The 22332-nt window shown below is 39.2% G+C and overlaps 3 protein-coding genes and 1 non-coding gene across 7 annotated transcripts in view; 2 read left to right on the forward strand and 2 right to left on the reverse strand.

The window, feature by feature from the left end:
• The window catches only part of PHYHIPL (phytanoyl-CoA 2-hydroxylase interacting protein like), a 1239789-nt gene that overhangs the window by 1027843 nt on the left and 189614 nt on the right, over positions 1 to 22332 (reverse strand). The window lies entirely within an intron of this gene.
• The window catches only part of CISD1 (CDGSH iron sulfur domain 1), a 1082448-nt gene that overhangs the window by 35917 nt on the left and 1024199 nt on the right, over positions 1 to 22332 (reverse strand). The window lies entirely within an intron of this gene.
• The window catches only part of IPMK (inositol polyphosphate multikinase), an 84296-nt gene that overhangs the window by 12242 nt on the left and 49722 nt on the right, over positions 1 to 22332 (forward strand). Inside the window, exon 2 of one of the 2 annotated variants that reach the window (XM_050803058.1) lies at positions 13453 to 13538. In XM_050803058.1, the coding sequence (XP_050659015.1) occupies positions 13453 to 13538 (86 nt within the window). Of the gene's footprint in view, positions 1 to 13452; positions 13548 to 22332 lie in introns of both variants that reach the window. The other variant, XM_050803057.1, reaches the window with a different exon arrangement.
• Positions 12509 to 12612, forward strand: LOC126963500 (small nucleolar RNA U13). Its single transcript, XR_007729129.1, has one exon. It is a non-coding gene; the product is annotated as a small nucleolar RNA U13 (small nucleolar RNA).

A 22332-nucleotide genomic window follows, 5' to 3' on the forward strand; every position in this document is an offset into this window, starting at 1 on the left:
TGGTGATATCATCAAGACGGCAGAATAGAAGATCCCCTAGCATCACTGCTTTCATAAAAATACGATTAGAAACCATTCAAAGACAAGAGCACCAGCCTGAATACGCCAGAACTCGGGAGAATCAGAGAAATCCCCTGTATCCACAGACCTGAGAGAAACCTTGGCTGATAAGAGAAATCATCATTTCAGATTGTGCCAACCCCTCCCCCAAGCTGGCATAACACCACTCAGAAAATTTCCCTAGACCCATGGTTTCTGAGGTGAGAGGAGAGAATTGGAGGTGGATGTTTGTTCTTCTCACTGGTCTGGGAATCTTCATGGAAAGCCCACTCCAGCTCCATCTCGTAGGTACCATTGGAAATGCCAGAAGGACTGAACCAGCTGGAGTGTATTGGGAACAAAAGTGGGCCAATGATTACAGTGACAGGTGTGGATCTTTGTGGCTACTCAGTACTCCAATCAGCTGGGAAACCGTGTTGAAGAGACTGGTTGATGCCATAGAGCTGTAGGGACATAGTCTGTGGGATAGCCTGAATCCCAGGCTTTCCACAAAGCCCAGGTGCTTGCATGGAACCTTCCCTGGATAGAAACAACTAACAGTCATGATTAAGTTCCAGTGCCCACTTAAGTTTTCTCCAGTTTAAGAAACAGTGGTAGGGCAGCAATGTAGTTCTGTGGCAGTGTTTAAGCTTTGGTGCTCACTGTAAGTCTTCCCTAGAGTGGGAAACAATGGCAGGGCAGCAATTTCATCCTGCAACAGCATTTATGCTTCAATGTTCATTATAAGTCTTCCCCAGAACAGGAAACAATGACAGGGCAATGAATTAGTTCTAATGCAGTGTTTTAGTTCTGGTACTTACTCTAAGTCATACACTAAACAGGAAGAAACAACAGGCCATGTTTAAGGTCTGATACTAAAAAGTAAAGGTCTAAGTAACAGCAATAAATAACACCTGCAAAAACTAGAAGAGTTAACTGTCTCTTCAAATGTGCAGGCATCAACATAAAGATGCAAGGATTGTGAAAATCCAACAAAGTATGATACTACTAAAAGAAACCAACTCAACTCCAGAAATGAACTAGAAGAATTGAAGATCTACAAGATTTTTGAAAGAGAATTTAGAATTATTTTTTGAAGAAGTTCAGGGAATCACAAGAAAATATGGATAGAAATCTGAATGGAATTTGGAAAACACTCCAGAAATGAAATGAGAAGTTTGACAAAAATAGAAGTGTTTTTTTAAAAAACAGAGAGATTCTATAAATGAAGAGTACCATAACTGAATGGAAAAACTCATTAGAAAGTTTTGACAGCAGACTTGATCAAACAAAGGAAAGAATTATTGAGCTTGAGGGTAGAAGCTATGAATTTACCTAAACGGAAGAGCAAAAAGAAAAGAATAAAGAATGAAGAGGGCCTACAAGAATTATGAGACATCAATAAGGGAAGCAACCTCTGATAATTGGAATTTTTAAAGGAGATGAGAGTGAAAAAGGCCTAGAAGGCATATTTAAGGAAATAATGACTGAAAATTTCCAAACTCTGAGGAAAGATGACAACATCTAGGTAAAGGAAGCTGAGAGATTACCATTCAAATTCAACCTAGAGAGGGAATTCCCCAAGGCACATTATAATCAAATTAGCAAAAATCAAAGACAAAGAAAAAATACTAAAAACATTAAGAAAAAGGAAACATATCTCAGTCAGTGGAGCCCCAATATGGCTTTCAATGGATTCCTCAGCAGAAACCTTGAAGGCCAGGAGAGACTGGAATGCTATATTCGAAGGAAGGGAGGGAGGGAAAGAGGGAGGAAAATTGTCCACCAAGAATATTGTACCCAGTAAAGCTATTTTTCTTTTTCTTTTTTATTTTGGAGATGGAGTCTTACTCTGTCACTCAGGCTGGAGTGCAGTGCATGATGGCTCACTGCAGCCTTTACCTCCTGAGTTCAAGCATTCTCCTGCCTCAGCCTCCTGAGTAGCTGGGACTACAGGCACATGCCACCATGCCCAGCTAATTTTTTGTATTTTAGTAGAGACAGGGTTTCACTGTGTTGCCCAGGCTGTTCTCAAACTCCTGAAACTCCTGAGCTCAGGCAGTCTGCCTGCCTTGTCCTCCCAAAGTGCTAGGATTATAGTCTTGAGCTACTGTGCCTGGCCCAGTAAAGCTATTTTTCAAACACAAAGGAAGGATAAAGACATTTCCAGACAAACAAATGTTGAGGGAGTTCATCAATGCCAGACCTGTTTTGCCAGAACTGTGTATTAGTCTGTTTTCACGCTGCTAATAGAGACATAACTGACACTGGATAATTTATAAAGGAAGGAGATTTAATTGACTCACAGTTCCACATGGCTTGGGAGGCCTCACAATCATGGCAGAAGGTGAATGAGGAGCAAAGTCACATCTTACATAGTGGCAGGCAAGATGGCTTGTGCAGGGGAACTCCCATTTATAAAACTATCAGAGACTTATTTACTACCAAAAGAACAGTATGGGGGAAACCACCCCCATTATTTAATTATCTCCATCTGACTTTGCCCTTGACGTGTGAGGATTACTACAATTCAAGGTAAGATTTGGGTGGGTACACAGCCAAACCATATTAGACTGCTAGAGGGAGTTCTTCAGTCTGAAGGAAATGGATGCTAAGATGTAACAAGAAAACGTCTGAAGTTAAAAAAACTCATGGGTGAGGCTGGGCACAGTGGCTCGTGCCTGTAATCCTAGCACTTTGGGAGGCCGAGGTGGGTGGACCACCTGAGGTGAGGACTTTGTGACCAGCCTGGCCAACATGGTGAAACCCCATCTCTACTAAAAATACAAAAATTACCTGGGCGGGTGATGGGTGCCTGTAATCCCAGCTATTCAGGAAGCCAAGGCAGGAGAATCACTTGAACCCAGAAGGTGAAGGTTGCAGTGAGCTGAGATCACACCATTACACTGCAGCCTGGGTGACAGAAGGTGACTGCATCTCAAAAAAAAAAAAAGAAAACTCTTGGATAAAAGTAGAACAACTATTTGGTATTATGCTTATTATCTGTGTGATGAAATAATCTGTACAGCAGACTTTTGTGACATACAATTTACCTACAGAACAAACATGCACATGGACCCCTGAGCCTAAAAGTAAATCTTAAAAAAAAAAAAAGTGAAACAATCAAATTCAGAATACTCTAATACTGTAGTTATGGTAAATAAAACCACTTATATCTTAAATATGAAGACTAAAACACAAAACTCTTAAAAAACTCCAACAATTGGTTAAGAGGCAATATAAAAAGGTATAAATTGAAGCATGAAAGTCAAAGTACGGGGGGTGATATGGTGTTAAAATATAGAGTTTGTTTTTGATGCTTGTCAGTCCACATTGAGTTATTATCAGTTTAAAATAACCTGTTGTAACTACAAAATATTTTTTATAAGCCTCGTGGTAACCACAAACCAAAAACCTGTAAGAGAGACACTAAAAATAAATGGCATAGAATCAAAACATACTACTAGAAAAAAATCCTTAACTATGACAGTAAGTGGAAAAGAAGAAAAGACCTACAAAACAACCACAAAACAACTAACAAAATGACAGTAGTAAACCCTTATCTATCATACCTTGAGTGTAAGTGTATTAAATTCCCCAATTAAAAGACATAGAGTTGCTGAATGCATAATGAAACAAGACCCAACTATATGCTGTCTGCAAGAAACTCACTTTACCTTTAAAGACATGCACAGATTGAAAGTAAAGGGATGGAAAGATATTCCATGCAAATGCAAACCAAAAAAGCTGGAGTAGCTGTGGTTGTATCAGATAAAATAAACTTTGTCAACGGTGTTACAGAGGACAAAGGAGGCCATTTGTTACATAATGGTGAAGGAGTCAGTAGTATGGCAAGAGGATATAATCATTGTAAATGTGTTTGTATGCAACACTGGAGCACCCAAGTATATAAAACATATTAATGAACCTAAAGGGAAAAACTGACTGTAATAGAATAATAGTGGGAGACTTCAACACCCCACTTCCGGCAATGAACATGTGATCCAGATAGAAAAATCAACAGTCTTCAGAGTTAAATTGGACTGTAAGCCAAATGGACCCAACAGACATTTACAGAATATTGCAGTAAACAGTTGCAGAATATACATTTTTTTCAACAATGCATGCGGCATTCTCCAGGACAAATCATATGTTAGGTTCCAAAGCAGGTCTTAACAAATTTTTAAAAATGGTATCAACCAGGGGCCAGGCACGGTGGCTCACGCCTGTAATCCCAGCACTTTGGGAGGCCGAGATGGGCGGATCATGAGGTCAGGAGATCGAGACCATCCTGGCTAACATGGTGAAACCCCATCTCTACTAAAACTACAAAAAATTAGGCCGGGGTGGTGGCAGGCCCCTATAGTCCCAGCTACTTGGGAGGCTGAGGCAGGAGAATGGTGTGAACCTGGGAGGCAGAGCTTGCAGTGAGCCGAGATCGTGCCACTGCACTCCAGCCTGGGCAACAGAGCGAGACTCCATCTCAAAACAAACAAACAAACAAATAATAATATCAACTATCCTTTCTGACCACACAGAATAAACCTACAAACCAATAATAGAAGGAAAAAATGGAAATGGTACAAATTTATGGAAATTAAACAACATGCTCCTGAACAAGGAATGGAGTCAATTAAGAAATTAAATTATAAAATTCCTTCAGACAAATGAAAATGGAAACAGCATACCAACACATGGGATGCAAGAAAAGCAGTTCTTTGAGGGAAGTTTATAGCAATAAACACTGATGTCAAAATGTAGAAAGACTTCAAATAACCTAATGATGCATCTCAAGGAGTTAGAAGAGCAAGAACAAACCAAAACCAAAATTAGTAGAAGTGAAATAGACGAAAAGTTTCTGAGGATGGTTTGACATACTATGGCAAATTAAGAAATATGGTACATCACATTCACAGAATAAAAAACAGAAACTATATAATTATTTCAATAGATGCTGAAAAAGATGTGATAAAATTCAACATCGCTTCCTGATAAAAACTCTCACCAAACTGTGTATAGAAGGAACGTACTTCAGAACAAATAAAGGCCATTTGTGAAAACTCACAGCTAATATAATACTGAATTGGGAAAAACTGAAGCCCTTCTGAGATCTTAGAAGAAGACAAGGATGCTCATTTTCACCACTCCTGTTTGACATACGAGTGGAAGTCCTGGTCAGAGCAGTTAGTCAAGAGAAGGAAATAAGAAAGGAGGAAGTCAAATTATCCTTGTTTGCAGACAACATGATCTTATATTTAGAAAAATCTAAAGACTGCACCGAAATACTGTTAGAGCTGATGAAAGAATTCAGCAAAGCTACAAGATACAAAGTCAACATACAAAAATCTCCATTTCTACACATCAGCAGTGAACAATATGAAAAACAAATTTAAAAAGCAATCTCATATACAATAGTTAACAACAACAACTTAACAACAACAACAGAAACCCTTGGAAAAAATTAAACCAAAAAGTGAAATAACTTTACAATGAGAACTATAAAACACTGCTGAAAGAATTGAAGAAGACACACAATGTGAAAAGATATGTTCACAGATTGGAAGAATTAATATCATTAAAATGTTCATACTACCCAAAGCAGTCAACAGAGTCAATGTAATCCCTATCAAATCACCAAAGACGTTTGTCAGAGAAATAGAAAAATGTCCTAAATTTGTATGGAACCACAAAAGACCTCACTCAAATACCCAAAGAAATCCTGAGCAAAAACAATAAAGCTGGAGGCATCATACTACCTGGCTTCAAAATTTACCACATAGGTCTAATATCCAAAACACCATGGCACTGACACAAAAACAGACACATAGTCTAATGGAGCATAATAGCGAACCTGTAAATAAATTCACACATTTCCAGCCAATTGATTTTTGGCAAAGGTGCCAAGCACATACATTGGGGAAGGAATGATGTCTTCAATAAATGGGGTGGGAAAACTGGATATCCATAAGCAGAAAAATGAAACTAGATCACTATCCCTTTCCATATATAAAAACTGAATATGTATTTGATTGGATTGGATGTAAAACATGAAACTACCAGAATAAAATACTGAAGAAGTGCTTTAGGACAATGGTCTGGGCAAAGATTTTCTGGGCAAGACCTCAGAAGGACAGGCAACAAAAGCAAACATACAAATGGGGTTACATCAAACCAAAAAGCTTATGCACTGCAAATGAAACAATCAACAGAGTGACAGCCTATAGAATGGGAGAAAATATTTGCAAACTATCCATGTGAGAACAGATTAATAAGCAGAATATATAAATAACCAACTCAACAGCAAAAGTAATCCAATAAAAACTGGGCAAAGATTCTGAATAGACATCTCTCAAAAGTGGACATACAAATGACCAATTGGGGTATGGAAAAGTGCTCAACATCACTAATCATAAGAGAAATGCAAATCTAAAAACCAATAAGATATTATCTCATGCTAGTTAAAATGGTTGTTATTAAAATGTCAAACTGAGCATAGTGGCTTATTCCTATAGTCCCAGCCCTGGGAGGCTGGGGTGGGAGGACTGCTTGAGCCCAGAGGTTGGAGGCTGCAGTGAGCTATGATTGTGCCACTGCACTCCAGCCTGTGTTACAGAGTGAGACCCTATCTCAAAAACAACAACAGCATATACATTTTTTTTTTTTAAAGTAAAAGAACAGCAGATGCTGGCAAGGATGTGGAGAAAGAGAACACTACTACACAGTTGTTAGGTATGTAAATTAGCCACTTTGGGAAATAGTACAGAAATTTCTCAGAAAACTAAAAATAAATCAGCCATATGATCCGGCATTCCTACTTGTGAATATATATCCAAAAGAAATCAATATGTTGAAGAGATATCTGTACTCCCGTGTTTACTGTAGCTGTATTCACAATAGCCAAGATATGGAATCAACCTAAGTGTCCACAACAGATGAATAGATAAAGAAAGTGTGGTTCACAATGGAATATTATTCAGCCATAGAAAAGAATGAAATCCTGTCATTTGCAACAACGTGGATGGAATTGGAGCTCATCATATGAAGTGAAATAAACCAGGCATGGAAAGACAAATAACACATGATCTTCTTCAGATGTGGGAGCTAAAAACGTTGATCTCATGGTGGTAGAGAGTAGAATGATGGTTGCCAGAAGCTGGGAAAGGTTGTTGGGAGGAATGAAGAGAGATTGTTTAACGGGTGCAAAAATAGAAGGAGTAAGTTCTAGTGTTTAATAGCATGATAGGGTGATTATAGTTCATAAAAATGTATATTTCAAAATAGCTAGAAGAGAATATTTGAAATGTTCCCAACACAAATAAATTATGTGTTTGAGGTGATGGATACGCTGATTGCCCTTATTTGATCATTACACATTGTAAGCACATTATCAAAATATATATATGTGCACACAAATATGTACAGTTATGTATCAAAAAACAACTATTTAGAAAGTGCCTTCCGCAGATAGAAATTTTAGCGTGCATTTATTTTGAATATTTGTAATCCTGCTGAATATACATTTTTAATTTCGTTAAAAAGCACATGCAGTTTGCCACCTTAGCCATTTTTAAATGTACAGTATTCTTAATTACGTGCACACTGATGTACAACAGATCTCTGGGACTTTTTCATCTTTTTATTTTATTTTATTTTATTTTTTGAGACAGAATCTTGTTCTGTCACCCAGGCTGGAGTGCAGTGGCATGATCTCAGCTCACTGTAACCTCTGCCTCCTGGGTTCAAGTGATTTTTCTGCCTCAGCCTCCCAAGTAGTTGGGTTTACAGGCATGTGCCACCACCTTTGGCTAATTTTTGTGTTTTTAGTAGAGACAGGGTTCCACCATGATGGCTAGGCTGGTTTTGAACTGCTGACCTCAAGTGATCTGGCTGCCTCGGTTTCCCAAAGTGCTGGCATTATAGGCATGAGCCACCGTTGCCTGGCCTACTTTTTCATCTTTTAAAACTCATGTCCACTGAACAACAACTCCTTTTTTCTCCCTTTTCCTGGCCCCTGGCAGCTAGCATTCTATTTTCTGTTTTCCAAGATTTTAACTGCTTTAAATATCTCATATAAGTGTAATCATGTAGTATTTATCTTTTTGTTAATTTCACTTAGCATAATGTCTTTAAGTTTCATCCATGCGTTAGCATAAGACAGAATTTTCCTTTTTGTAAAGGCAGTGACATTCTATTGTATGCATATACAATGCATATTCATACATGCAATGCATATGCATGTATATATACAATATAATGACGTTCTATTGTATGCCTATACAACTTTTTTTTTTTTTTTTTTTTACCCATTCATCTGTCAATGGACATAGAAGTTGCTTCCACTTCTCAGCTATTGTGAATAATGTTATAATCAACACGGGTGTGCCTTTCTCAGATATTTTTCCTAGGATAGTGTATTAGTTCATTTTCACACTGCTATGAAGAACTACCTGAGATGTAATTTATGAAGAAAAGAGGTTTAATTAACTCAGTCCCACAGACTGTACAGGTGGTATGGCTGGGAAGGCCTCAGGAAACTTTCAGTCATGGTGGAAGGCAAAGGGGAAGCCCACACCTTCTTTACATGGCTGAGTAGGAGGGAGAGAGAGAGAAGGGGGAAGTGCTGCACACTTTCAGACTACCAGATCTTATGAGAACTCACCATCATGAGAACAGCAAGGGGGATATCTGCCCCCATGATCCAGTCACCTTCCACCAAGTCCCTCCACCAACACAGGGGATTACAATTCAACATGGGATTTAGGTGGGCACACAGAACCAAACCATATCAGATAGTTATCATTATCATAGATTGTTTGATATTATTCTAAAGATCTGGAATGCTTTCTTCTGATTTCTCCTTCCTTTTTGTTTTTTTTCCCTTTGTGTTTTAATTTGTATAATTTCTATTGACCTGACATCAAATTTACTGATTCTCCTTGGTTGTTTTGAGTCTAGTGATGAACCTGTAGAAAGCTTTCTTCATGTCTGTTACCATGTATTTTATTTCTACTATTTCCATTAAACTCTTAAAGTTTCTGTCTGATGGAAGCACTTGTCTTTTCATACATGTTGTGTACTTTTTCTCTTACAGCTTTAACATATTAATTATGGTTAAGTTCCCCTGTCTGATAATGTTAGCATCACTGTCATTTCTGATACTGGTCTGTATTTTACTGTATCTCTTGACAGTATTATTTTCCTTGCTTTTTTATGTGTTGTAATTTTTATTAAATTCTGGTGGGCATTATGGGTAGGACTGTAGCAAACTGAAGCCAACGGTATTTGTTACTGAAATGAATATACCTCTTCTGCTTGACTGATGATGTTGGTGATTTGAACCAATCTAATGAGGAGTTGAGGTAAATTTAAATATTGTTGTTATAATTGGTTTCTGTTACGGACTGAGTGTTTGTGTCCTTCAAAATTCATATGTTGAAGCCCCCCTCCCCTGGAAATGTAAGCGTATTTGGAGATTGCACCTTTATGGAGGTAAGTAAGGTTAAATGAGGTCATAAGGGTGAAGTCTTGACCCAACAGAATGTGTCATTATAAGAAAAGGCACTAGAGAGTTAGCTCTCTCTTTGTCTGCCATATGAGAACACAGTGAGAAGGTGACCTTCTACAGGCTAAGAGAGTCCATACTAGGAACCAAATCTCCCAGCACCTTGCTCTGGGACTTCTAGCCTTCAGAAATATGGAAAAATAAATTTCTATGGTTTAAGCTGCTCAGTCTATGGCATTTTGTTATGCACCACAGATTTGAAATTCTGCTAGTGTCATCTTTTGTTCAGGGTGGGCCTGATTTGCCAGAGGATTTTTCTCAGTATTCCTGTTTAACCCTCTGCTTTAGGTCTTCTTTGTGCACCTAGGCCTCAGAAGCGGTTTTCTCTATGTTCATGCCCCTCCCGCAAATGTAGATTACTGTTATTTTTTACTTGGTGATAGCTACCCCGGTGCTAGACTGAAGAGGTATCCTCTATTGTCTTGGCCCAGCTTCAATGTTAGGTATGCTCTGTGATCCTAAGTTTTGGGGAATGGGACTTGTTCAGGGATCCTGCCCCTCTTTCCTGTAGGAGTCAGACTGCCTTGTGTCTTCATCAGGTCCTTTGCATGAGTTTCCTTCCCACCCCCAGCAGTAGGAGACCTCTAAAGCTAGGACTGCACATGATATCCTGTCTTCCTTCACCCTCCCAGGGTTGGAGAATATTTTTCTTTATTCTTCTACCATCCACAATGGCTTGTCACCTGTTTCTTGGGGGCAACATGATTTGCTGCTCTTACCTCAACAACTTAAGACTTTTGGATCCAGAGGGGAAAAGGGTCTTTTTTAGTAGTGGTGCCTCACTTCCTCCATGCCTGTACCTCTGATGATCACTTTTTCTGGCTTTCTGCGTCTCTCCAGTCTTTTTCTTGACAGCCTGGAAGAAAATGTCGCAAGTGTTTGCAACTTCTTCGAGTTTTATACCCTCACTCGAATCTACACTTTGCCATTAGCTATTTGTTAAAAATGTTAGCTGTATTTTTCTAACCCCCTTGTAAGGTAACCCCACCATCCCATTCCCCTCCATGGGTGAGCCAGCGCTCTCATTTGTCTTTTTTTTTTCATGGTGTATGTCTTCCTTTAGATTTCAAGTTTGTTCGTTATTATGTCAACACTTTGATGGCTTCATGAAAAGTTATGATTTTGTAGATTATTAGTGGGAGCAATGCTTCTTTCAGCTTTCTGTATCCTAGATGGAAACTTGAAAGCACAGATTTTTTTCTCTGGCCCATTCTCTTTTCTTTTTATAGTACCCCAACTACACGTTTGTTAAAAACTCTTGGTATTACCTTACAGGTTTCTAATGCTGTATACATTTTTTTTTTCTTTTTAGATACGTTTCTGTATTTGCTTTAATTTAGATATTTTGTATTGGTCTTTCTGAATGTTCTTTGCTCTTCTGTGATTGCTTATCTGTTGATTAAATCCCATTAATTAAATTTTTTATTTCAGATACTGTGCCTTTTCAGTTTTAGAGTTTTTTCATAGTTTATTTATCTCCTGAAGTACCTAATCTCTAGCATTTACGTTAATCTTTTTCTATAGTTTCTTTGGCATATTTATACTTTTTGTTTTAAAATGCTTGCTTGCTAATTACAATGACTTGGTCATCTCTATGTCATCTCCTATTAATGTTTCTCTTGATTGTGCTTCATGTTTTGCTGATATTTTGAGTATGTGTCATAATTTTTTCTTGAATCTAGGGCATTTTGTTTAAAGAACAGTGGGAAGTGATGTGTACTATTTTTTGTTTTGTTTTGATCCCCCATGGAGTACATGCCCTTTCCTGTGTTTAGGGTAAGGGACTGAGTTTAGTTGAGCTAGTGTTAGGCTGCAGTCTTAGATTCAGTGTATCTGTTATTGGCTCAGCCCATTCCAAGGTGCCTCATTTTTTATCTTGACAGTTTTTGAGCTGGGGGTGGGTATTTGGTTGCAGGCTGAGAAACTGTTGGTTGACTGTTGGTTTATTTGGATCCTGGAATTCACTCACCCAGAGAATGCCAAGATTACCACCTTCTATCTTCTCAAACATGAGGGGTTATGTTGCAGGGTGAGTAATATGGGAGACATACTGGATCAAGCAATTTCTTTTTGTGTTGGGATTATTACAATCTCTAATCCATCCTGCTATCCCACACAGTTGTCTGTGGCTTGGCTGATTACTGCTTGCCTGATAAAATGTATTTGTCTAATGGGAAGATCACCTGTATCTAGACTGCGGTGTTTGCCCCAAGGCAGGGAAGCTGTCATGGTTCTCTGCTTATTTATGAAAGCTCAATTTTTATTTTCCTCTGGAATACTATTCATCAAAGCTTCTTTACTCATTTTAAGCTCCACAGAAAATGTTATAACCATGGGAATAAAGGCCTTGTGCTCCATCCAAACCTTCAGGAACAGAATTCTTCAGAAATTTTTAGTTATAGTGGACTACTCTTTGAAGTCTTTTGACTGTTTACCAACCAGTCTTATACTGAAAGATTAATATTTACCTTCCTTCTATTCTATATCTAGGCCTTTTAAAAATTTTAAACAATTTTTTTTAGAGAGGGGCTCTCGCTCTGTCACCCAGGTTGAAGTGCAGTGGCCTGATCATAGCTAATTGCAGCCTCAAACTCCTGGGCTCAAGGCATCTTCCCACCTCGTTCTCCTGAGTAGGTGGGACTATAGACACATACCACCATGCCCAGCTAATTTTCTTTTTTAAATGTTTTGTAGAAACAGGGTCTACTATGTTGCCCAGACTCACCTCAAACTCTTCCAGCCACAGACTATCAAAGTGCTGGAATTACAGGTGTGAGCCAGCAAGCCTGGCCTATTCTAAGTCTTAAGATTAAAAAAAAAAAAAAAAAAACTTGATTTCTGTATCTCTCGAGACTTTCTGCTTCTGTTGGCTGAATTCTGCATTTTTGCCATTATTAAAAATTCTAGATCCTTTTGTAGTTCATAAGCACAATGATTGAGTTTTCATGCTCATGCGTGAGATATGCCTCACTCCAATCTTGTTGCAGTGTTAGCACATTACCTATCTGACAGAAAGAAAAAAATTCCTAACACTTGCCAAAAAGAAAAGGAAACTCAAGTGGCATATTTTATCAAAATTCTAAATATGTTATTTGAGCGATATTCTGACTAGCATGATTTTATAAAATCCCAATACATCAAAGTTTAAGATTTTAACATATAAATTTGGAATGTGTCTTCATGGTATAGGGGTAGGAACAGTGTTGGTGTATATATATGGCGACTTTATAAAAAGTCTCCCTCTTTGGACAGATTATAAAAAGTTGCCCCTTCCTGCTCTCGGCTTGTTGCCTGATTTCAGCCCTCATTTTACCCATTGGCTAGATGCCCTGGTACTATCTATATAATTGTATACAGTGCATTTGAATCAGCAAATGTTTTAGTTACTGTTAGATAAGACAGACTTGTAAAAAATTACCAAGTAGGAAATTCATATATTGCCACTGTTAACACAAATGTTCTTTTCTGGTTTTAAAAGTGGGGTCAATTTGTGCTATTGCTTTTAACTTGCTTCTTATAACTATAAATTAACATCTTATAGAAAACCTATTACTGAGGAATTTCTATACAAATTTACACTTATGTTCTATGTATTATAAAGCCTGAGGGTGCCAAAAGAGGTAGTGGTTGGAGATACTAAAATGAAGATATTTGGAATTTGTGTTCTGGTGCTTTGCATATAATAAGTACTGAAACATGTTGGTTGAATGTTAAAATTTCTGAAATAAGTAAAAGTAAACCCTTAAGTTTAATGGAAGTAGTTTACCTGTCACTTCAGGAACAAATCTATTTGATGAAGCAAGTTTTACTATTATTAAAGCGTTAAAAAATTTCTGATTTTTGTTCTGTAGGTATACTACAACATCCAGATGGTACAGTTTTGAAACAGTTACAACCACCTCCAAGGGGCCCAAGAGAGCTGGAATTCTATAATATGGTAAGTGAGGTAAGATTTGTTTTGTTGTCTTCAAAGTGTTTTTCAGAGTTTTCTGGTGGTGACTCACAGTTAGACACATATTTGACAGCATAGTCACTGTATGCATGTAACGGAAACAAAAGCTTCATGGAAAGCAGTGCTTATCTTTACTGTATGTGATGCAGTCTAGTATTTTCTATTCTATTTCAATTCTTAGATTCTTCTTTTGTGTTTGTGGTAGATACTTCTTCTCAGGTTAAGGAAATTAAAATACCCTCTGTGTGAGGCAACGTTTTGTCAAGATACAAATGATATACTCTGTTGGTTTCATAAAGGGACTATTTACAAAGGTAGGGTTAGAGCTTATGGCAACCTGCAAGAGATGTTATAATGTTATACCATCCCTGGGCCTGAAGTGGAGAGAGTGATTCCCGGAACCTAGGGAAGGTAACTTTATGAGAAGACATGACCTGTTAAGGAGGGAGCTAGAAAAGTAAGTAACTGACCTCAACTCTTCTCATACCCTCCAGTCTCTTGTTTGTGTCTTCTAAGGGCAAGAGGGCAAGGGACCTCACTGATGGAGTTGATTCAAGTCAGCCTCTTGGGTGGAGAAGGGTGGAGTGGGAAAGGGACGATACATAGCCTCTTTTCTGTTTTGATTTTTTTCTTTTTTGAGATAGAGTCTGGCTCGTTGCCCAGGCTGAAGTACAGTGGCATGATCTTGATTCATTGCAACCTCTGCCTCCCAGGCTCAAGCTATTCTCCCAGCTCAGCCTGTGCCTCCTAACTAATCGGAACTGCAGGCGTGTGCCACAAAGCCCGGGTAATTTTTGTATTTTTTTGTAGAGATGGGGTCTCACTTTGTTGTCCAGGCTGGTCTAAAACACTTAAGCTCAAGTGATCCTCTCACCTCAGCATCTCCCCACCCCACCCCACCCAACCTCCCCACAGTAGCTGGAACTACAGGCACAGGCCAGCAAGCCTGGCTAATTTTAAAATAGTTTTTTTTTTTTGTAGAGATGGGGTTTTACCATGTTGTCCAGGCTGGTCTTGAACTCCTGGGCTCAGGCAGTCCCCCTGCCTCTGCCTCCCAAAGTTCTGTGTTATTGGTCTATTCTGAGGTTCATCTTCTTCCTGGTTTAGTCTTGGCAGGGTATATATGTCCAGGAATTTATCTACTTCTAGATTTTGTAGTTTATTTGCGTAGAGTTGTTTATAGTATTCTCTGATGGTAGTTTGTATTTCTGTGGGATCGGTGGTGATATCCCCTTTATCATTTTTTATTGCGTCTATTTGATTCTTCTCTCTTTGCTGCTTTGTTAGTCTTGCTGGCAATCTATCAGTTTTGTTGATCTTTTCAAAAAACCAGCTGCTGGATTCATTATTTGAAGGGTTTTTTGTGTCTCTCTTTCAGCTCTGCTCTGATCTTAGTTATTTTTTGCCTTCTGCTAGCTTTCGAATGTGTTTGCTCTTGCTTCTCTAGTTCTTTTAATTGTGATGTTAGGGTGTCAATTTTAGATCTTTCCTGCTTTCTCTTGTGGGCATTTAGTGCTATAAACTTCCCTCTACGCACTGCTTTAAATGTGTCCCCGAGATTCTGGTACATGTGTCTTTGTTTTCATTGTTTTCAAAGAACATCTTTATTTCTGCCTTCATTTCGTTATGTACCCAGTTGTCATTCAGGAGCAAGTTGTTCAGTTTCCATGTAGTTGTGTGGTTTTGAGTGAGTTTCTTAATCCTGAATTCTAGTTTGATTGCACTGTGGTCTGAGAGATAGTTTGTTGTGATTTCTATTCTTTTACATTTCCTGAGGAGTGCTTTACTTCCAATTATGTGGTCGATTTTAGAATAAGTGCGATGTGGTGCTGAGAAGAATGTATATTCTGTTGATTTGAGGTGGAGAGTTCTGTAGATGTCTATTAGGTCTGCTTGGTGCAGGGCTGAGTTCAAGTCCTGGATATCCTTCTTAACCTTCTGTCTCGTCTGTCTAATGTTGACAATGGGGTGTTAAAGTCTCCCATTATTATTGTGTGGGAGTATAAGTCTTTTTAGGTCTCTCAGGACTTGCTTTATGAATCTGGGTGCTCCTGTGTTGGGTGAATATATATTTAGGATAGTTAGCTCTACTTGTTGAATTGTGTATAATGGACTTCTTTGTCTCTTTTGATCTTTGTTGGTTTAAAATCTGTTTTATCAGAGACTAGGATTGCAACCTTTGCTTTTTTTTGCTTTCCATTTACTTGGTAGATCTTCCTCCATCCCTTTATTTTGAGCCTGTGTGCATCTTTGCATGTGAGATGGGTCTCCAGAATATAGCACACCAATGGGTTTTGATTTTTTTGTCCAATATTCCAGTCTGTGTCTTTTAATTGGAGCATTTAGCCCATTTACATTTAAGTTTAATATTTTTAAGTGTGAATTTGATCCTGTCATTATGATGTTGGCTGGTTATTTTGCCCGTTAATTGATGCAGTTTTTTCATAACATCAGTGGTCTGTACAATTTGGTGTGTTTTTGCAGTGGTAGTACTGGTTGTTTCTTTACAGGTTTAGTGCTTACTTCAGGAGCTTTTGTAAGGCAGGTCTGGTGGTGACAAAGTCTCTCAGCATTTACTTGTCTAAAGGATTTTATTTCTCCTTCACTTATGAAGCTTAGTTTGGCTGGATATGAAATTCTGGGTTGAAAATTCTTTTCTTTAAGAATGTTGAATATTGGCCCCCACTCTTTTCTGGCTTTAGGGTTTCTGCCAAGAGATCCGCTGTTAGTCTGATGGGCTTCCCTTTGTGGGTAATACAGCCTTTCTCTCTGGCTGCCCTTAACACTTTTTCCTTCATTTCAACCATTCGTGAATCTGACTATTACGTGTCTTGGAGTTGCTCTTCTCGAGAAGTATCTTTGTGGCGTTCTCTGTATTTCCTGAATTTGAATGTTGGCCTGCTTCGCTAGGTTGGGGAAGTTCTCCTGGATAGTATCTTGAAGAGTGTTTTCTAACTTGGTTCCTTTCTCCCCGTTGCTTCCAGGTATACCAGTCAAACATAGATTTGGTCTTTTCACATAGTCCCATATTTCTTGGAGGCTTTGTTCATTTCTTTTTACTCTTTTTTCTCTAACCTTGTCTTCTCGCTTTATTTCATTAATTTGATCTTCAATCACTGATACCCTTTCTTCCACTGTTAGAATTGGCTATTGAAACTTGTGTATGCATCACAAAGTTCTCTTGCTATGGTTTTGAGCTCTATCAGGTCATTTAAGGACGTCTCTATACTGTTTATTCTAGTTAGCTAACTCGTCAAAGTCATTCTCTGTCCAGCTTTGTACCATTGCTGGCAAGGAGATGTGATCCTTTGGAGGAGAAGAGATGCTCTGATTTTTGAATTTTCAGTTTTTCTGCTCTGGTTTCTCCCTATCTTTGTGGTTTTATCTACCTTTTGTCTTTGATGTTGTTGACCTACAGATGGGATTTTGGTGTAGATGAAGTTTTTGTTGATGTTGATGCTATTCCTTTCTGTTTGTTAGTTTTCCTTCTAACAGGTCCCTCAGCTCTAGGTCTGTTGGAGTTTGCTGGAGGTCCACTCAAGACCCTGTTTGCCTGGGTATCACCAGTGGAGGCTGCAAAACAGCAAATGCTGCACAACAGCAAATATTGCTGCCTGATCCTTCCTCTGGAAGCTTTGTCCCAGAGGAGCAGCCGCCTATATGAGCTGTCTGTTGGCCCCTACTGGGAGGTGTCTCCCAGTTAGGGTATACGGGGGTCAGGGACACACTTGAGGAGGCAGTCTGTCTATTCTCAGAGCTCAAATGCCATGCTGGGAGAACCACTGCTGTCTTCAGAGCTGTCAGACAGGGATGTTTAAGTCTGCAGAAGTTGTCTGCTGCCTTTTGTTCAGCTATGCTCTGCCCACAGAGTTGGAGTCTAGAGGCGTCAGGCCTTGTTGGGCTGTGGTGGGCTCCACCCCGTTCAAGCTTCCCAGCTTCTTTGTTTACCTACTCAAGCCTCAGCAATGGTGGTCTCCCCTCCCCCAGCCAGGCTGCCGCCTCACAGTTCGATCTCAGACTGCTGTGCTAGCAGTGAGCAAGGCTCCATTGGCATGGGACCCACTGAGCCATGCACGGGAGAGAATCTCCTTACCTGCCAGTTGTTAAGACCTTGGGAAAAGCGCAGTATTTGGGTGGGAGTGTCCCGTTTTTCCAGGTAGTCTGTCATGGCTTCCTTTGGCTAGGAAAGGGAAATCCCCCAACCTCTTGTGCTTCCCTGGTGAGGCAAGCATGGATCACGCTGGGAGCTGCTACTGGAGCTGTTCCTATTCGGCCATCTTGGAATGTCCCCCTCTTTCTTTTTCTTTCTTTCCTCTTTTTTGTGCTTTCTTTCTTTCATTTTTTCCTGGGAAGGGATATATTTTTAACCAGTGATTCAGTTTCTTAAAGTTCTTCAGATTTTTATTTTATTTGTTAGTGTGATAGTACAATATATTTAGATTACTTTTTTCTTTTGAGAGATGGTCTTGCTATTGCCCAGGCTGCAGTGCAGTGGCATGATCTCTGCTCATTGCAACCTCCAGCTCCCAGGTTCAAGTGATTCTCCTGCCTCAGCTTCCTGAGTAGCTGGGATTACAGGCGCATGCCACCATGCCTGGCTAATTTTTGTATTTTTGGTAGAGATGGGGTTTTGCCATGTTGGCCAGGCTGGTCTGGAACTCCTGACCTCAGGTTATCCACCTACCTCAGCCTCCCAAAGTGCTGGCATTACAGGCGTTAGCCACCGCGCCTGGCCTAGATTGCTTTTTAAATACAAATTGCCCTCTTGACAAAGCTTTTCCTAGTATTAAAAAAAATTATGCTCTATCAGTTGAGATTGCCTTTTCATTCCTAATATTGTTTATTTGCTACTTCTCTGTTTTTGTCTGTAAGGTTAGCTGCCAGCATTCTTGGAGTTCAGTGGTTGGGGGAGGCAGAAGGAAGCCAAGATTTTTATTTTTCAGGATTTAGAATTTTATTTAGTCTCCATGTTTCAGTATAGTAACTCTGTCTTCAGCTCTGCCTCATCCTTGAGTTCTGAGATCCTTTGGTTCAGGTCCTGAGTGAACCTCTGTGAAGCCCATACATCACTGCTTGTGTTAACACTTTTGTTTCATAGGCATGCAAAACTAAGAAGAATTCCCTTTTTTTTCCTTGAGAGCTCAGCGATGCATTTAAGAAAATATTTGTTATATTTTATACTACATTTCAAGATAGAAAGGTTTTTAGGTTATCTTAGGCTGAGGCGGGCGGATCAGGAGGTCAGGAGATCGAGACCATCCTGGCTAACATGGTGAAACCTCGTCCCTACTAAAAATACAAAAAATTAGCCAGGCGTGGTGGCGGATACCTGTAGTCCCAGCTACCTGGGAGGCTGAGGCAGGAGAATGATGTAAACCCAGGAGGCAGAGCTTGCAGTAAGCTGAGATCATGCCACTGCACTCCAGCCTGGGCGACAGAGCGAGACTCCATCTCAAAAAACAAAAAACAACAACAAAAAGAAAGGTTCTTACGTTATCTTGCCTGGCATGTTGCAGTAAACACCAGCCCCACTACTTTTAAAAAATATTCTAAATAAGAAGAGAAAATTTATCTGTCTTTCATTTCCGTTCCAGAATTAAACTATCAGTAGTTTCAAATGAATATTTATCATTTTTCCTGTGCCTTTGCAGAGATGATACCCATATATGTATCTTTCTTAATTCCATAGACCTGCTATATATATTTGTAACTAATATGCCTTTTATCTTTTTCATTTATAAATATAGCATGGAGTTCTTTAGATAGTACACAGAGATCTACTTCATTCCTCCATCTTGTAATTAGCTCATCCTCAGCACTGCACCCATGGTCATTGTGCTAGGAATGGAGGGATGTTCAGGTACACTTGCTCTAAGTTACCTTGGCCTGGAAGTGACTAATATGAATCACTTCTACTAACAATTCAACAGGGGAGTCTGGGAAATACAATGTACCACATGGATATTTGGTCTGCCAAGAGTCTGCCACACTTGAATTTATTCTGAAGAATTATGTTGCATACAACTACTTGACATAAATATGGTTTGGCATATATAATTAGATTCTAATACTAAGTTTTCGTAAGCATTTTACACCAGTAAACTTCATTGGTTTTAAATAATTAGGTAGGGAATATTTAGAGAAAGTTCATTAGATAAAATGTGTTACATGTCATTTTTTTTTTAAATTTATTTATTATTATTATACTTTAAGTTGTAGGGTACATGTGCATAACGTGCAGGTTTGTTACATATGTATACTTGTGCCATGTTGGTGTGCTGCACCCATCAACTTGTCATTTACATCAGGTATAACTCCCAATGCAATCCCTCCCCCCTCCCCCCTCCCCATGACAGGCCCCTGTGTGTGATGTTCCCCTTCCTGAGTCCAAGTGATCTCATTGTTCAGTTCCCACCTATGAGTGAGAACATGCGGTGTTTGGTTTTCTGTTCTTGTGATAGATTGCTAAGAATGATGGTTTCCAGCTGCATCCATGTCCCTACAAAGGACACAAACTCATCCTTTTTTATGGCTGCATAGTATTCCATGGTGTATATGTGCCACATTTTCTTAATCCAGTCTGTCACTGATGGACATTTGGGTTGATTCCAAGTCTTTGCTATTGTGAATAGTGCTGCAATAAACATACGAGTGCATGTGTCTTTATAGCAGCATAATTTATAATCCTTTGGGTATATACCCAGTAATGGGATGGCTGGGTCATATGGTACATCTAGTTCTAGATCCTTGAGGAATCGCCATACTGTTTTCCATAATGGTTGAACTAGTTTACAATCCCACCAACAGTGTAAAAGTGTTCCTATTTCTCCACATCCTCTCCAGCACCTGTTGTTTCCTGACTTTTTAATGATCGCCATTCTAACTGGTGTGAGATGGTATCTCATTGTGGTTTTGATTTGCATTTCTCTGATGGCCAGTGATGATGAGCATTTTTTCATGTGTCTGTTGGCTGTATGAATGTCTTCTTTTGAGAAATGTCTGTTCATATCCTTTGCCCACTTTTTGATGGGGTTGTTTGTTTTTTTTCTTGTAAATTTGTTTGAGTTCTTTGTAGGTTCTGGATATTAGCCCTTTGTCAGATGAGTAGATTGCAAAAATTTTCTCCCATTCTGTAGGTTGCCTGTTCACTCTGATGGTAGTTTCTTTTGCTGTGCAGAAGCTCTTTAGTTTAATGAGATCCCATTTGTCAATTTTGGCTTTTGCTGCCGTTGCTTTTGGTGTTTTAGACATGAAGTCTTTGCCCATGCCTATGTCCTGAATGGTACTACCTAGGTTTTCCTCTAGGATTTTTATGGTATTAGGTCTAACATTTAAGTCTCTAATCCATCTTGAATTAATTTTCGTATAAGGAGTAAGGAAAGGATCCAGTTTCAGCTTTCTACTTATGGCTAGCCAATTTTCCCAGCACCATTTATTTTTTTTTTTTTTTTTTTTTTTTTTTTTAAATTTATTTATTATTATTATACTTTAAGTTGTAGGGTACATGTGCATAACGTGCAGGTTTGTTACATATGTATACTTGTGCCTTGTTGCTGTGCTGCACCCATCAACTCGTCATTTACATCAGGTATAACTCCCAATGCAATCCCTCCCCCCTCCCCCTCCCCCTTCCCCCCCCCCCCCCCCCCCGGGCCCATGATAGGCCCCGGTGTGTGATGTTCCCCTTCCTGAGTCCGAGTGATCTCATTGTTCAGTTCCCACCTATGAGTGAGAACATGCGGTGTTTGGTTTTCTGTTCTTGTGATAGTTTGCTAAGAATGATGGTTTCCAGCTGCATCCATGTCCCTACAAAGGACACAAACTCATCCTTTTTGATGGCTGCATAGTATTCCATGGTGTATATGTGCCACATTTTCTTAATCCAATCTGTCACTGATGGACATTTGGGTTGATTCCAAGTCTTTGCTATTGTGAATAGTGCCGCAATAAACATACGTGTGCATGTGTCTTTATAGCAGCATAATTTATAATCCTTTGGGTATATACCCAGTAATGGGATGGCTGGGTCATATGGTACATCTAGTTCTAGATCCTTGAGGAATCGCCATACTGTTTTCCATAATGGTTGAACTAGTTTACAATCCCACCAACAGTGTAAAAGTGTTCCTATTTCTCCACATCCTCTCCAGCACCTGTTGTTTCCTGACTTTTTAATGATCGCCATTCTAACTGGTGTGAGATGGTATCTCATTGTGGTTTTGATTTGCATTTCTCTGATGGCCAGTGATGATGAGCATTTTTTCATGTGTCTGTTGGCTGTATGAATGTCCTCTTTTGAGAAATGTCTGTTCATATCCTTTGCCCACTTTTTGATGGGGTTGTTTGTTTTTTTTCTTGTAAATTTGTTTGAGTTCTTTGTAGGTTCTGGATATTAGCCCTTTGTCAGATGAGTAGATTGCAAAAATTTTCTCCCATTCTGTAGGTTGCCTGTTCACTCTGATGGTAGTTTCTTTTGCTGTGCAGAAGCTCTTTAGTTTAATGAGATCCCATTTGTCAACCATTTATTAAATAGGGAATCCTTTCCCCATTTTTTGTTCCTCTCAGGTTTGTCAAAGATCAGTTGGCTGTAGATGTGTGGTATTATTTCTGAGGACTCTGTTCTGTTCCATTGGTCTATATCTCTGTTTTGGTACCAGTACCATGCTGTTTTGGTTACTGTAGCCTTGTAGTATAGTTTGAAGTCAGGTAGCGTGATGCCTCCAGCTTTGTTCTTTTGACTTAGGATTGTCTTGGAGATGCGGGCTCTTTTTTGGTTCCA

This window comes from Macaca thibetana, chromosome 9, assembly GCF_024542745.1.
Source record: "Macaca thibetana thibetana isolate TM-01 chromosome 9, ASM2454274v1, whole genome shotgun sequence".
Classification (NCBI taxonomy): domain Eukaryota; kingdom Metazoa; phylum Chordata; class Mammalia; order Primates; family Cercopithecidae; genus Macaca; species Macaca thibetana.